The sequence below is a fragment of the Pecten maximus genome, chromosome 18 (genome assembly GCF_902652985.1).
Source record: "Pecten maximus chromosome 18, xPecMax1.1, whole genome shotgun sequence".
Classification (NCBI taxonomy): domain Eukaryota; kingdom Metazoa; phylum Mollusca; class Bivalvia; order Pectinida; family Pectinidae; genus Pecten; species Pecten maximus.
In genome coordinates, this window is record NC_047032.1 from 18,908,375 (window position 1) to 18,921,044 (window position 12,670).

At 37.3% G+C, this 12,670-nt stretch overlaps 1 protein-coding gene across 1 annotated transcript; it reads right to left on the reverse strand.

Moving 5' to 3' along the window:
- Positions 1-241: 241 nt before the first annotated feature.
- On the reverse strand, positions 242-11,571 carry LOC117316493 (calcium-binding protein SPEC 1A-like). The gene is made up of 3 exons (XM_033871102.1): positions 11,309-11,571; positions 3,367-3,452; positions 242-1,092 (listed from the first exon to the last, which is right to left on the reverse strand). Exons 1-3 carry the CDS (start codon positions 11,477-11,479, stop codon positions 906-908), a joined length of 444 nt encoding a protein of 147 aa, XP_033726993.1. The 5' UTR covers positions 11,480-11,571; the 3' UTR covers positions 242-905.
- Positions 11,572-12,670: the final 1,099 nt, after the last annotated feature.

Genomic DNA, 12,670 nt, shown 5'->3' on the forward strand with positions numbered 1-12,670 from the left:
TGTCTTTAGCACATTTTCAGACGTTTTGGGGGTCTAGGTTAAAATTCACTAAAACTGGCACCCCTCAGTGTCCATAGTGTGTATAGTACATGGACTTATATGGTTAATATACTGTCACCATCGAGGAAGTGTTTGAAGCTCTTCTGATCTCTTTAGTATGTGTCTGATTTGTCAATGTTGTGTTGTGTATGGAGATTGCAGAGTCATAAGAGAACGCATCATGAAACAAGTAACGACTATATTTACTGAGCATATATCTAGTTTATTTTGTATCAAAAATGAATACAAACGTATATAAATCACGGTTATGGATAGCTACAAGTCAGAATTAACCTAGCACCAAGACTGGCTATGCATTAAGCAAACTTTTTCAGGGGACCATGACAGTGCAATTGGCCATAAACACTAGCCTTTTTCAAAATAGCAGACACAATCTTAACACGGAGACACAAGCAATGTGATGTTCCCTCCGTTCACCAGCAAAAATTGCTCACAAAAGTACAAGACAGTCCATGTTCAGTAGATGAAGTGCAATGCGTAGTAGTTCTACACAAACAAGAACATTCTTATAAATTACAAACCTGTTTCAACACCACATGAAAGATTGTCGGAAATGGTGGTATCATTTGATCGACGGGGTGGTTCAACCCACAACGAATATTAGTATGTACATGGCAAGACATGATTTGCTTGTTCAATGGATAATAATCTTAATGGTCGCTGATATCAGAAGTAAAGCAAAAACGTTCAAAGAAAAACTAAACGCCTAATTTATATGTGTATATATATCGCTTATAGTGTCAACATTACTTCGAGCAACGACATTCGCTCCAACGACATCCACAAGAAATGTTAAGCAAATATTTGTAAAATGTTCCTCTGCTGAGAGATGGTGTCACTAACTACTACACCATCTTCATGAACTCTTTTCTGGAAATGGTGCCGTCCTTGTTAGAATCCACTTGTTTAAAGAACTTCATTGCACGCTCTTCTGAAACTCCGACCATGTCCAACGCTACCTTTATTTCGTCCACACCGAGATAGCCGTCCCTGTTGTAGTCCTGCATATCGAATGCGTGTTGAAAGGCCTCTCTATAAAAATTATAAAAACAGTTTTGTAAATTAAAACAAAGGAAGCCCAATTCGTGAACTTAAAACAAACGGCAATTTCTGTATGGCAGATAATGATTATAAAGAACCTTTCTGAGTGATAGCAATGCTGCCTGGTTAGTTGGAATTGATTTGTTAGTTTAGGTTGGTTGATCAGTTGGCTAGAATCGTTAGCTCATCAATTAGGTAATCCAATGGACATTTATACATGAATGGGGTCAAGGCGATGCAAATGGACATTCATAGTGTCATGTCACTAAAATGTGGTGTCCATATTAGAGAAAAAAATTATCAATCTACACTTACGATCATAGAGTAGGAAAACCTAATTAAATTCTAACGCCATCTCTGTACATTCCCGATACCCCAGGTGGTACGTTTACTTCACTCTCTAACACCCTACCTGTACATCCTAGATACCCCAGGTGGTACGTTTACTTCACTCTCTAACACCCTACCTGTACATTCTAGATACCCCAGGTGGTACGTTTACTTTCACTCTCTAACACCCTACCTGTACATTCTAGATACCCCAGGTGGTACGTTTACTTTCACTCTCTAACACCCTACCTGTACATTCTAGATACCCCAGGTGGTACGTTTACTTTCACTCTCTAACACCCTACCTGTACATTCCCGATACCCCAGGTGGTACGTTTACTTTCACTCTCTAACACCCTACCTGTACATCCTAGATACCCCAGGTGGTACGTTTACTTTCACTCTCTAACACCCTACCTGTACATTCTAGATACCCCAGGTGGTACGTTTACTTTCACTCTCTAACACCCTACCTGTACATTCTAGATACCCCAGGTGGTACGTTTACTTTCACTCTCTAACACCCTACCTGTACATTCTAGATACCCCAGGTGGTACGTTTACTTTCACTCTCTAACACCCTACCTGTACATTCCCGATACCCCAGGTGGTACGTTTACTTTCACTCTCTAACACCCTACCTGTACATCCTAGATACCCCAGGTGGTACGTTTACTTTCACTCTCTAACACCCTACCTGTACATTCTAGATACCCCAGGTGGTACGTTTACTTTCACTCTCTAACACCCTACCTGTACATCCTAGATACCCCAGGTGGTACGTTTACTTTCACTCTCTAACACCCTACCTGTACATTCTGGAAACCACAGGTGTCACTTTCACTTTCATTCTCTGCAGCCCTAGCATATACCATGGTTAATTCGAAGGCACATGACTAACTATTGATGTAAATCTGACCAATCACTAAACTGATGTAATACTTTTCAATTTTACAGAGGAATGCAAACCAAGTTCAAAACAAGTCAAGGCATCAAAGGAGCAAACTAATAGTTTTTGTTACATCCCCAAGATGGCGCTGATTAGTGGTGACGTATTAAAGGGGTGTTGAGAGCGAAAGCGGATAAAAGGAGGGACTTTAACACTTTAGTATCTGTTTGAAGTATGGATATGGATATGAGGTAAGAACCGTGCACTTTCTGATATGGAAATGAGGTGCGAACCGTTCACTCTATAATAAGGCAATGAGGTGAAAACCATTCACTCTCTGATATGGAAATGAGATGAGAACCGTCCATTCTCTCTTATGGTGGTGAGGTGACAACCTTTTTCTGTCTGACATTGCAATGATGTGGGAACCATTCATTCTCTGATATGGCGATGGGGTGAAAGCAATCCACTCTATAATAAGGTAATGAGGTGAACACAATCCACTCTATAATAAGGTAATGAGGTGAAAACAATTCACTCTCTGATATAGCGATGATGTGGGAACCATTCATTCTCTGATATGGCGATGGGGTGAAAACAATTCACTCTATAATAAGGCAATGAGGTGAAAACGATTCACTCTCTGATATAGCGATGATGTGGGAACCATTCATTCTCTGATATGGCGATGGGGTGAAAACAATTCACTCTATAATAAGGTAATGAGGTGAAAACGATTCACTCTATAATAAGGCAATGAGGTGAAAACGATTCACTCTATATTTAGGCAATGATGTGAGAACCATTCACTTTCTGATGTGGCGATGAGGTGAGAACCGTTCACTCTCTGATATGGCGATGGGGTGAAAACAATTAACTCTATATTTAGGCAATGAGGTGAAAACGATTAACTCTATATTTAGGCAATGAGGTGAAAACGATTAACTCTATATTTAGGCAATGATGTGAGAACCATTCACTATCTGAACATCTCTAATAGAGTTCTCGGGAGCTCGAGTTAACGTAATATGTTTGGTATTACTTACTGTCTTGGGAGTTTACTCATCTCCTTAACGAATACAGTCTGTGTGACATGGTTCTGTCGATCGACGTCCAGATCGAGGAACATATCCTGTAAAAGAATGTATATCGTAAGAACAGTTTCGTGAATTCATGTTAAAATATACATTAAACAGCTAGAAAGATATCGTTAACGCTCTTAGTACACCTTCCAGAACTGGACCTGTTGTATTTTTTCCAAATGTTTAACGATTCCATCGTAAATAGATTCGCTATGCCTGTTTTGCACATGGTACACTATATGTGGGATCATATTTCTGTAAAGTTCGGTAAATGTAGGTGGTGTTATATTTTGTGTCATACCCTGTGTTGGTAAAAATGTCATATATTTTTGTAACGGTCCTCTGTTGTTTTGTATGTGATACATTTTGTATCATAACTGTGATGTATGGTAATGTATTTTGTTATGGCCATGTGCACTTTCGCTTCCTATAATCATGCGAGTCCCTGTGAAATTTCCTGTGTTGTTAAAAGAAAAGCATTGTCAAGCACCTGTTAATATTGGTATTCGGTATTAACAATGTAACAGGTCATATGTAGTATGTATGATCGCGAGACTGTGTCTTTATTAGCTGTAAGATATACTTTTGTATGGCTGTACTTGTCGTTATAAACATTTTGTTGAGTTTGGGTTTGTGAGTTTTATTACGTGTTAGATATCTGTCTGGTAGGCCTATATGTCGCCAGTAGAAATACATTAAATACACCTCCAAAGTCATACATTAGTATGCTGAATGCCACCAACAAAGATATATAATTACATAACTTTCCAGACGAGAAAACAACGCGTCACGTGACCAGCAGAGGCGTATACTGCCTATGACTCATACAAAGATAGAACGATAACAGATAAAATGGTAGTTTGATAGATTTAAAATAAATTTGTTTACGTGGGCATTTCTCACGTTTATCGACACTATCCCAATAAGACAGGAGCGAGGAAAGAGAAGAACTTACAAACATGTACAATCTGCACTTTATAATTTTACGAATTCATGGTTGAAAAGGATCGTGGAATGCATATGAGTCAATCTATTCACCATTTTGAGAAGCCAGTTTTAACGTTATTTATACAAAAATTATCAGAAAAACCTATTTGTTAATTTCAAATTGTTTATATAAATAGGCAGGCATTAAACAGTATAAGGAATTAAGATAAGCTGTCACCATTTTTTCATTCCTCCATACACACAGTTTAAAAATTAATTCAAAATAACACGTTTTTACCCGGATGTCCCCTTAAAGCCTGTTGACGTAAAGCAATCTGAAATAAAAGTATAGCTGCAACTAAAAGTATCAGTTTGTCCAAAGAACAAGCTTCATATTTCTGAGCAATTGAATGTTGAACAAGCAAAATATCCCCGTTGTTGCAGGTTTATATTTCATCTCAAAGAAAAATTGAAAGTCTTCCATAATTATGTGCTATTTATAACAACGTAGGTAAAATAATTGTGGAAAATATCAACCTTTTTGATAAATTATAAAAACATTTTTGATAAATTATATAAACCTTTTTGATAAATTATATAAACCTTTTTGATAAATTATATAAACCTTTTTGATAAATTATATAAACCTTTTTGGATAAACTATAAACCTACTCCATCATCTATAAACCTACTTCATCATCTGTAAACCTACTCCATCATCTATAAACCTACTGCATCAACTATAAACCTACTCCATCATCTGTAAACCTACTTCATCAACTATAAACCTACTTCATCAACTATAAACATTCTTTATCAACTATAAACATTCTTCATCAACTATAAACCCACTTCGTCAAATAAAAACCTACTGCATCAACTATGAACATTCTTCATCAACTATAAACCTACTCCATCATCTGTAAACCTACTCCATCATCTGTAAACCTACTTCATCAACTATAAACATTCTTCATCAACTATAAACCAACTTCATCAACTATAAACATTCTTCATCAACTATAAACCAACTTCATCAACTATAAACCTACTTCATCAAATAAAAACCTTCTTCATGAACTATAAACCTACCTTATCAACCATAAACCTTCTTGATCAACAATAAACCTTCTTGATCAACTATAAACCTACTGCATCAACTATAAACCTACTGCATCAACTATAAACATTCTTCATCAAATAAAAACCTACTTCATCATCTATAACCCTTCTTGATCATCTGTAAACCTACTTCATCAACTATAAACATTCTTCATCAACTATCAACGTACTTCATCATCTGTAAACATTCTTCATCAACTATAAACATTCTTCATCAACTATAAACCTACTCCATCAACTATAAACCTACTCCATCATCTGTAAACCTACTTCATCAACTATAAACCTACTTCATCAACTATAAACCTACTCCATCATCTGTAAACCTACTTCATCAACTATAAACCTACTTCATCAACTATAAACCTACTCCATCATCTGTAAACCTACTCCATCAACTATAAACATTCTTCATCAACTATAAACCTACTTCATCAACTATAAACATTCGTCATCAACTATAAACCAACTTCATCAACTATAAACCTACTTCATCAAATAAAAACCTTCTTCATCAACTATAAACCTACCTTATCAACAATAAACCTTCTTGATCAACTATTAAACTTCTTGATCAACATAAGCATTTTTAACCATCTATTAACTTTGATCAACTACAAACCTACTTGATCATCTATTAATCTTCTTGTTCAATTATAAACCTACTTGATCAATAATAAACCTACTTGATCAACAATACACTTCTTGAATCTAACTGCGTTGTAAACGGCTTGATTTTCATATTTAATGACAAAATCTTGTCCTTTTTTTCGCCCTATCAACACATCCATGGTCATTCACAGCCTAACATACGGCATGTGTACATAGATGTATTGGTATGGTCATAAAGAAGTACTTCAATTGATATACATTGTAAAGATAGTTTCAATCACATCGTAAAACCCTTAAGTTAACAAGACTAAGCGTACGAGCCTTTGTGTGTTTAATTATGTTTTGTATAGAATACAGGTACAATCTAAGAGTGTTTTACATGCTTTCGATCAGGCTTGTTAGCTTGGCGTTAATTTATCATATACAAAAAAAGAAGATATATAAAAAAAAAAAAACATTCTTTACTACGTTATGAAGATCTGGCGGGGCCAGTATGGGACATGTTCTGTTGACCTCAATCCATACAACCTATACAAACATGTACATAACTATATATGTGTATCACTATTCGGCAGTGTGTAAAATCGAAAATGTCGGTAACGTGAGTTATAGCCTCGGACCTGTCCATTTTTTTTTTGAGATTTTTGGTTTTCTTTATTTACGACAAAAGAAAATCCACTGACTACAAACCGTTTGTCCAATAAATACACCGTTTTGGGCGTGGTGCCATCTTAGATTGGCTTTTAAACACTACCACAAGGTCTTCCCCTTGTACTCTTATCCAGGTACACAGGGGTCAATTTACAACCTACTATAAATATAATAGATCTATATCGGTATCATAGCTATCCATACATATATTAACAGAACTGTATATTCACTATATTGTGAAATCGTTTCAAGTGACGGTGTTTAACACAGGGACGGATCGTGTCAAGTGACGGTGTACAAGTACACACAGGGACGAATTCGTGTCAAGTGCCTGTGTACAAGTACACACAGGGACGAATTCGTGTCAAGTGCCTGTGTAAATGTACACACCGGGACGAATTCGTGTCAAGTGCCTGTGTACATATACACACAGGGACGAATGCATGTTAAGTGCCTATGTACATGTACACATAGGGACGAATTCGTGTCAAGTGCCTGTGTACAAGTACATGTACACACCGGGACGAATTCGTGTCAAATGCCAGGGATGAATTCCAACCCACTGTAGATTTAACCGATCTATTTACTGTATCAGCTGTGTATGGGCTATATCAATGTATCCATACTTATATTACGTTTCTGAACCAGTGGGTTGCGAATTCGCTATGCTGGATTTGGGTACATTAACAATGGTCTGGTGTTTACATCTAGGGACGTTTACTTTAATCGCAACAACAGGTCTACATAGTTAAGTTTAAATATTCTTGTCCATTGTATGTAGACGTTTGACGCCATTGTGTCCGAGTTGTATTGCTTTACCTTTACGGGCGACTACCGGAGCTTTCAATTGTAATACAAGGTCCTAATCGTAAGCAGTGTTTAAAGGGGTAAGACTCGGTCAGAAAATAATTAACCAATGAAAACTGGCATGACTGATCTTTGCACCAACATGCAGTGACAGATTATAATACCTATTAGATTATGAAATAATAAAAGCATTTCCTTACCGTGAAAATTTCTATCTATCACATAAAGGGAGTTATGTCCCCTTATAATTCATCACGTCTTCGTTAGTCCAGATGATACTGTGTTACAATGCTTAATGTGGAAGGAAAATTGTCGTAACTTGGGGAAAAAATACATGGTCGAACAGAAACTGATTACCCCATATTTTTACGTCAGATCGTACATCAGCTGGTGAAATACGAGGGTGTATTCCACTGTCACCTGTCTGAAGAGTGCTTCCGACTTTCTATTGAAGTTTGGATGTTCCTAACTCCTTGTTTTGATTTCAGTCTTTGATTCTTGCCCTTTGCCCTTTGCCCTCCACCCTCGCACTCCACCTTTGTGCTCCACCCACGTTTACTCTCCTAATACAGGATAAACGTCCTAAAAGGTAATCCTACAGTGCTAACATCATCTATAGGTTTAATGATATAATTATCTCTAGTTCTGACGCATTTAAAAATAAAAAGTAATGATATGGTTAACATGAAGAGTGTGTCACGTGACTACTGTCACGCGTTGCGTGAGTTATATAGCAGGCTTGTTTCTTTCATATATATAATATCCCTGACTCACCGTGTAACATTACATGTCAACAGATACAACTACTTGTTTTACTTACAACAACAACAAAACAAAAAACAAATAGTTATCCAAATAATCGTTATAAATTACAGTCACTTCATTTAAAATAATTGTTATAAACTCGGACCTTATGGATCGCTGGTATGACCTCTTTTTTTTTTCTTTTTTTTTTTTTTTTTTTGCAAGAGCAGGTAAAAATACAATTGTATAAAGATTCTCAAAAGAAGATTTTGTTAACTTGACAAAACAGACATCACTGCATTTTATAAAATGTCAAAACATGGATACTCTTGTGGAACTAAACTATAGTGTTTTATCAAATAGTTTATCGCATGATTCCCATTCAGGCTTTAATTACGGTATGAGTAAAAAAAAATAACCGAAAATTCCTAGGCTTAGGTTGTTGTTCGCTGTAGATTAGACAGAGCTGCAGTGAGGGCTTTTGATGTGGATAGTTTTGACGTAGGTAAACATTTAACGACCGCGGATTATGTTACTGTATCCTGATCGAACTGTAAGGGCTCACGTGAAGGTCACGAGGGGAGATATCATCAAATGAGCTAAGACAATCGGCCTCAGGCCAACGTAACATTGTCCTTATCACAAGACATGGGGCAGACCTAATTTCCATAATACAAACAGCTTTTGAGATGTTGACGTTGCCGTAAGTCATCCAGACTACCAAACTCAATGTTTATTAATCGTATTTAAATGGACAATGTGTGATATCAAAAGAGACCTTTATATCACACATATACGTCTCCGATGTACACAGGGATAGACGGAGGATCGAAAACCGTGGAGACGTTATAGCGGACTTATAGGCAAAAGGCAGACGCATCTCTCGTCAGGGTGTGACTTGGAAAGTCCTAATGCTACATTAAGACAATTATATCAAAACATTTTTTGATAAATAGAACCTCCTCATGACTTATAATAGTTGATGTTCTGAAAAGTAATGATTTCTTTTGGTTTACAATTTTTTTAGAAGGATGTGAAGATGACCCCTGACCCCATTCACCGCGGTGCTGATCACAAATAGTTCGGACGAATGCGGCTAACCTCGGCAGATTCCGGTTTCATCATAATTAGCCAAGATATGATGAGTGGGAGCTGACGTTAGCAATAATATATATATTCTCCAAACACTAGAGACTTTTTAGCTATTTATATAAGAAACCCTGTCGAGTATAGTATATGTAGACTGAACCGTTGTCGGTGGTTCGTCACGTGCTGGGTTTGGTATAGCTTTACACTGTGCAACTCTTCGTTAAAATTAGCATTTCATCAATGGCTGTCTATAGCTGAATATCACCACCAGGTGGACAATAGTGTTACATGAATATATCGTGATTTAAAGAGTGCTGAATGTGGCCGGGTCCTGTTCAACAGTATGATTTTACGAAATTGTCTACCAATCAGACGTGAAATTAAAAAAAATACACACATATATTTCAGATGAGCTTGAGCTAAGGCAATTTTGCATGACAAGCAAACTTGATAACGTGTCGCTTCTAAATGTCGTAGGCGTGTTGGTAGACCAATAAGAATTCGACTTGTAGCGAATAAATTTGTGAAAAAAAAATCATCGTGAAAATACACATCCACAATTGCAACAACAAGAAGGTACCTTGGTAGCTGAGCTGTTCTGCTCTAGCTGGTGTAGATAGTCAGTTATCGACACCATTGAAGCATTAAAGTAGAAAAATGTATTTTCCCGATGAGAAAGCTTAGGTGTATCATATGAATTGTAAATGACTTGCATACAGAAGTTACACTAAATATGTTTTGGAGCGAACAGGACCCCATCCCAAGGTATGACCTCTGCCAGGTTAGCGGCCGCATATTCTACATAGGTACAGTGTATAGATATTTATAAGATTCGACATAAATTTTGAACCTTTAATTTTGAATATTCTGAGCGTCTGTTTGTCCAACGATTCATTTTATGAACAGTACAGAAGGAAAGAAAATGATGTGTGAGGGGACGGAGACTTGACGGGCACTGCTTGAAGTATCTGACCAAGCTTGGAATATCAAAAGGGCTAGGAAAGGACGAATCAGGTTGAAAGAGTGTGGGAGAGGTGTAGTCACAGGGCGAGGTGTAGTCACAGGGCGAGATAGGAGGCTATTAATGCAATTACAACCCGTCAGAGTAAATGATGCTATTTACTAACTCGCCCATGCATGATGATAATTACTAACTCGTCCCAATAAAAAAACTCGTCCCCGGATGATGATAATTACTTACCCGTCCTGGTAGATTGATGCTAAAATGTCATGTTGATTAAGCTATAGCTTTTTGCCAATCCGTCCCTTCATTGTGATAATATCTCTTTTTCAGTAAAATTTGCTTATTTAATAAAACCTACCAAAATAGAATAAGGAAGGTGGACGTAAACAGATGAAAGATTGACTCAATGCCATTGCCTGTTCCATCAAAGCTCGGAAAGAGCCCATTCGATATAGTTATGTCTACTAAAAGTATTTAGCAAATCCAAGGTGTCTCGATGGAGGAAATGTTGGCGTCCAGTCGTCCATGGACACCACTGTGGCACACTCCTAGCATGGAGAAATGCTCAACTGTTCCGTCGAGAGAATAATGTCATCTTACTAGCTCGTCCCATTATTCTAGTTGCAGTGTATCCACTAGAAGAGCGAGAGGTCAATAGTTCGACACCCAGTGAGTGTCGACATGATATTTTTAATGATGTAAATTTTAAATCACCCTTAGCAAATGGGCTTCTTTCAGTGAAGGAAATGTAGAGAGTATATACATTAAAAGTATAAATGGGCTGACAGACAGGTTGTACATTCAATATTTGATCCCGGGCTTTGATGAAAATGATCGATGTTGCGATCTGGATTGATGATTGACTTCATATGAAAAACTCGACCAAGTAAAAGTACGACGATTTCGTCCCAGTAAAATAACACATTAAAACATTGCAGAACAACAAACTCTTACACATTACATAAGAGGACTTGATAAGTGTATTCTTACCTTGACTTCGTCATCTGAAATCTTCTTTTTTAAAACTTCTTTAATATAATCCCGGAGCTCTAGGATTGTGAAACCTGGTGGACCATCTGTATCGTTTGAGTCACGAAAACGCATGATGTTTCTGAAAATTGGCTCCCATTTTCTTTCCGCATTTCGAATATATGCTTGCATGGTGAAAACTGTCCCTTCCTACGCTATACAATCGTCGACTGAGGCCTGCGAACGCTCCGACAAGTGTTGTAAACCCGTCTGACAGGATGGTAGTGTATTGGGTCCCCTTTCGTGTGCTTGTTAGCTTTCGAATTTTAAACTTTTATTTCTGCATGGGCGACTACAGGTAAGAAAATGGCTGAATCATCACATCATGTCTGTGTAGGGGCTATAAGTGTTACATTGAGATAGAAACGAAAGTAAGTAATTTAAGTAAAAAGAAACAGAATGATCATTAGTAAGTTTTATTGAGCTTGCTGGTATTTAAGGTAGAGATAATGGTTCACAATAGCTGTTATTATGTACATACGTAGCTTAAAATTGTGGTCTTGGTCTGATGACTCAATATTTTGCTTACCAGGTAAACAACTGTGGAAAGGGAGTTAGCGATACGCTACATTCAACAGTCGTGTTTGTGTTTTAAGCACAGGGACTTGATACGTTCATTAGACCAAAATCGAAAATTAGCCCTAGGGCCCGCAGGCGCGTAGCTGCTTATACGCACATACACAGTTAAGTACTATACACATCAGCTTTAAAACAAAAAAACAAAAAAAACGCTGTTATTAATATTCGTGTATCTATTGACGAAACATGAATGTTGTCCGGGTATTGGGATATGGTTCTAATCAAACACAACACTAGGTTCCATTATAACTTGGACATCCACAGATGACAGATGGTCAACCACTCCTCGATAGTAATATCAGCCATATGCATGACATAAACGTCACTTCACTCCAGCCCGGCAACATCTAAGGTCATATGCAAATATTAATCCCACGAACGTCCATATCCGTTTCGATTTCCCGATCAGACGTGACAAGGTATGCGGGGTCACCTGGCCAACCACATTTCCCCCTAAGTTCTCCGGTTTCCTCCATAAGTTAATATACAACAAGTAACTTGTTTCGCAATTGTAAATACAGTAAATAAATGAAGTTTACATGAGATGGTTCCATAGTTAACTTAACCTGCATTCTCAACAACAGCTGATATACAGTGTAAGTTCCTGCTCAACAAACTACGGTCCTACTTGACCCGCGGTAAAACGCGATCTACGCTTCATGTAAAATGAAAAGTTATGGGAGATTTCATGAAGGGTTCGAAGTATCGAGAAATGTGAATTCCAAAATACCAATGTATTTTCTG

Excerpts from the sequence above, each read along its gene's own strand:
- LOC117316493 (XM_033871102.1), bottom strand. The coding sequence starts at position 11,479 with ATGCAAGCATATATTCGAAATGCGGAAAGAAAATGGGAGCCAATTTTC. Across the intron at positions 3,453-11,308 it reads TTTCAGATGACGAAGTCAAG|GATATGTTCCTCGATCTGGA; the intron begins GTAAGAATACAC and ends ATTCTTTTACAG. Across the intron at positions 1,093-3,366 it reads ATGAGTAAACTCCCAAGACA|AGAGGCCTTTCAACACGCAT; the intron begins GTAAGTAATACC and ends TAATTTTTATAG.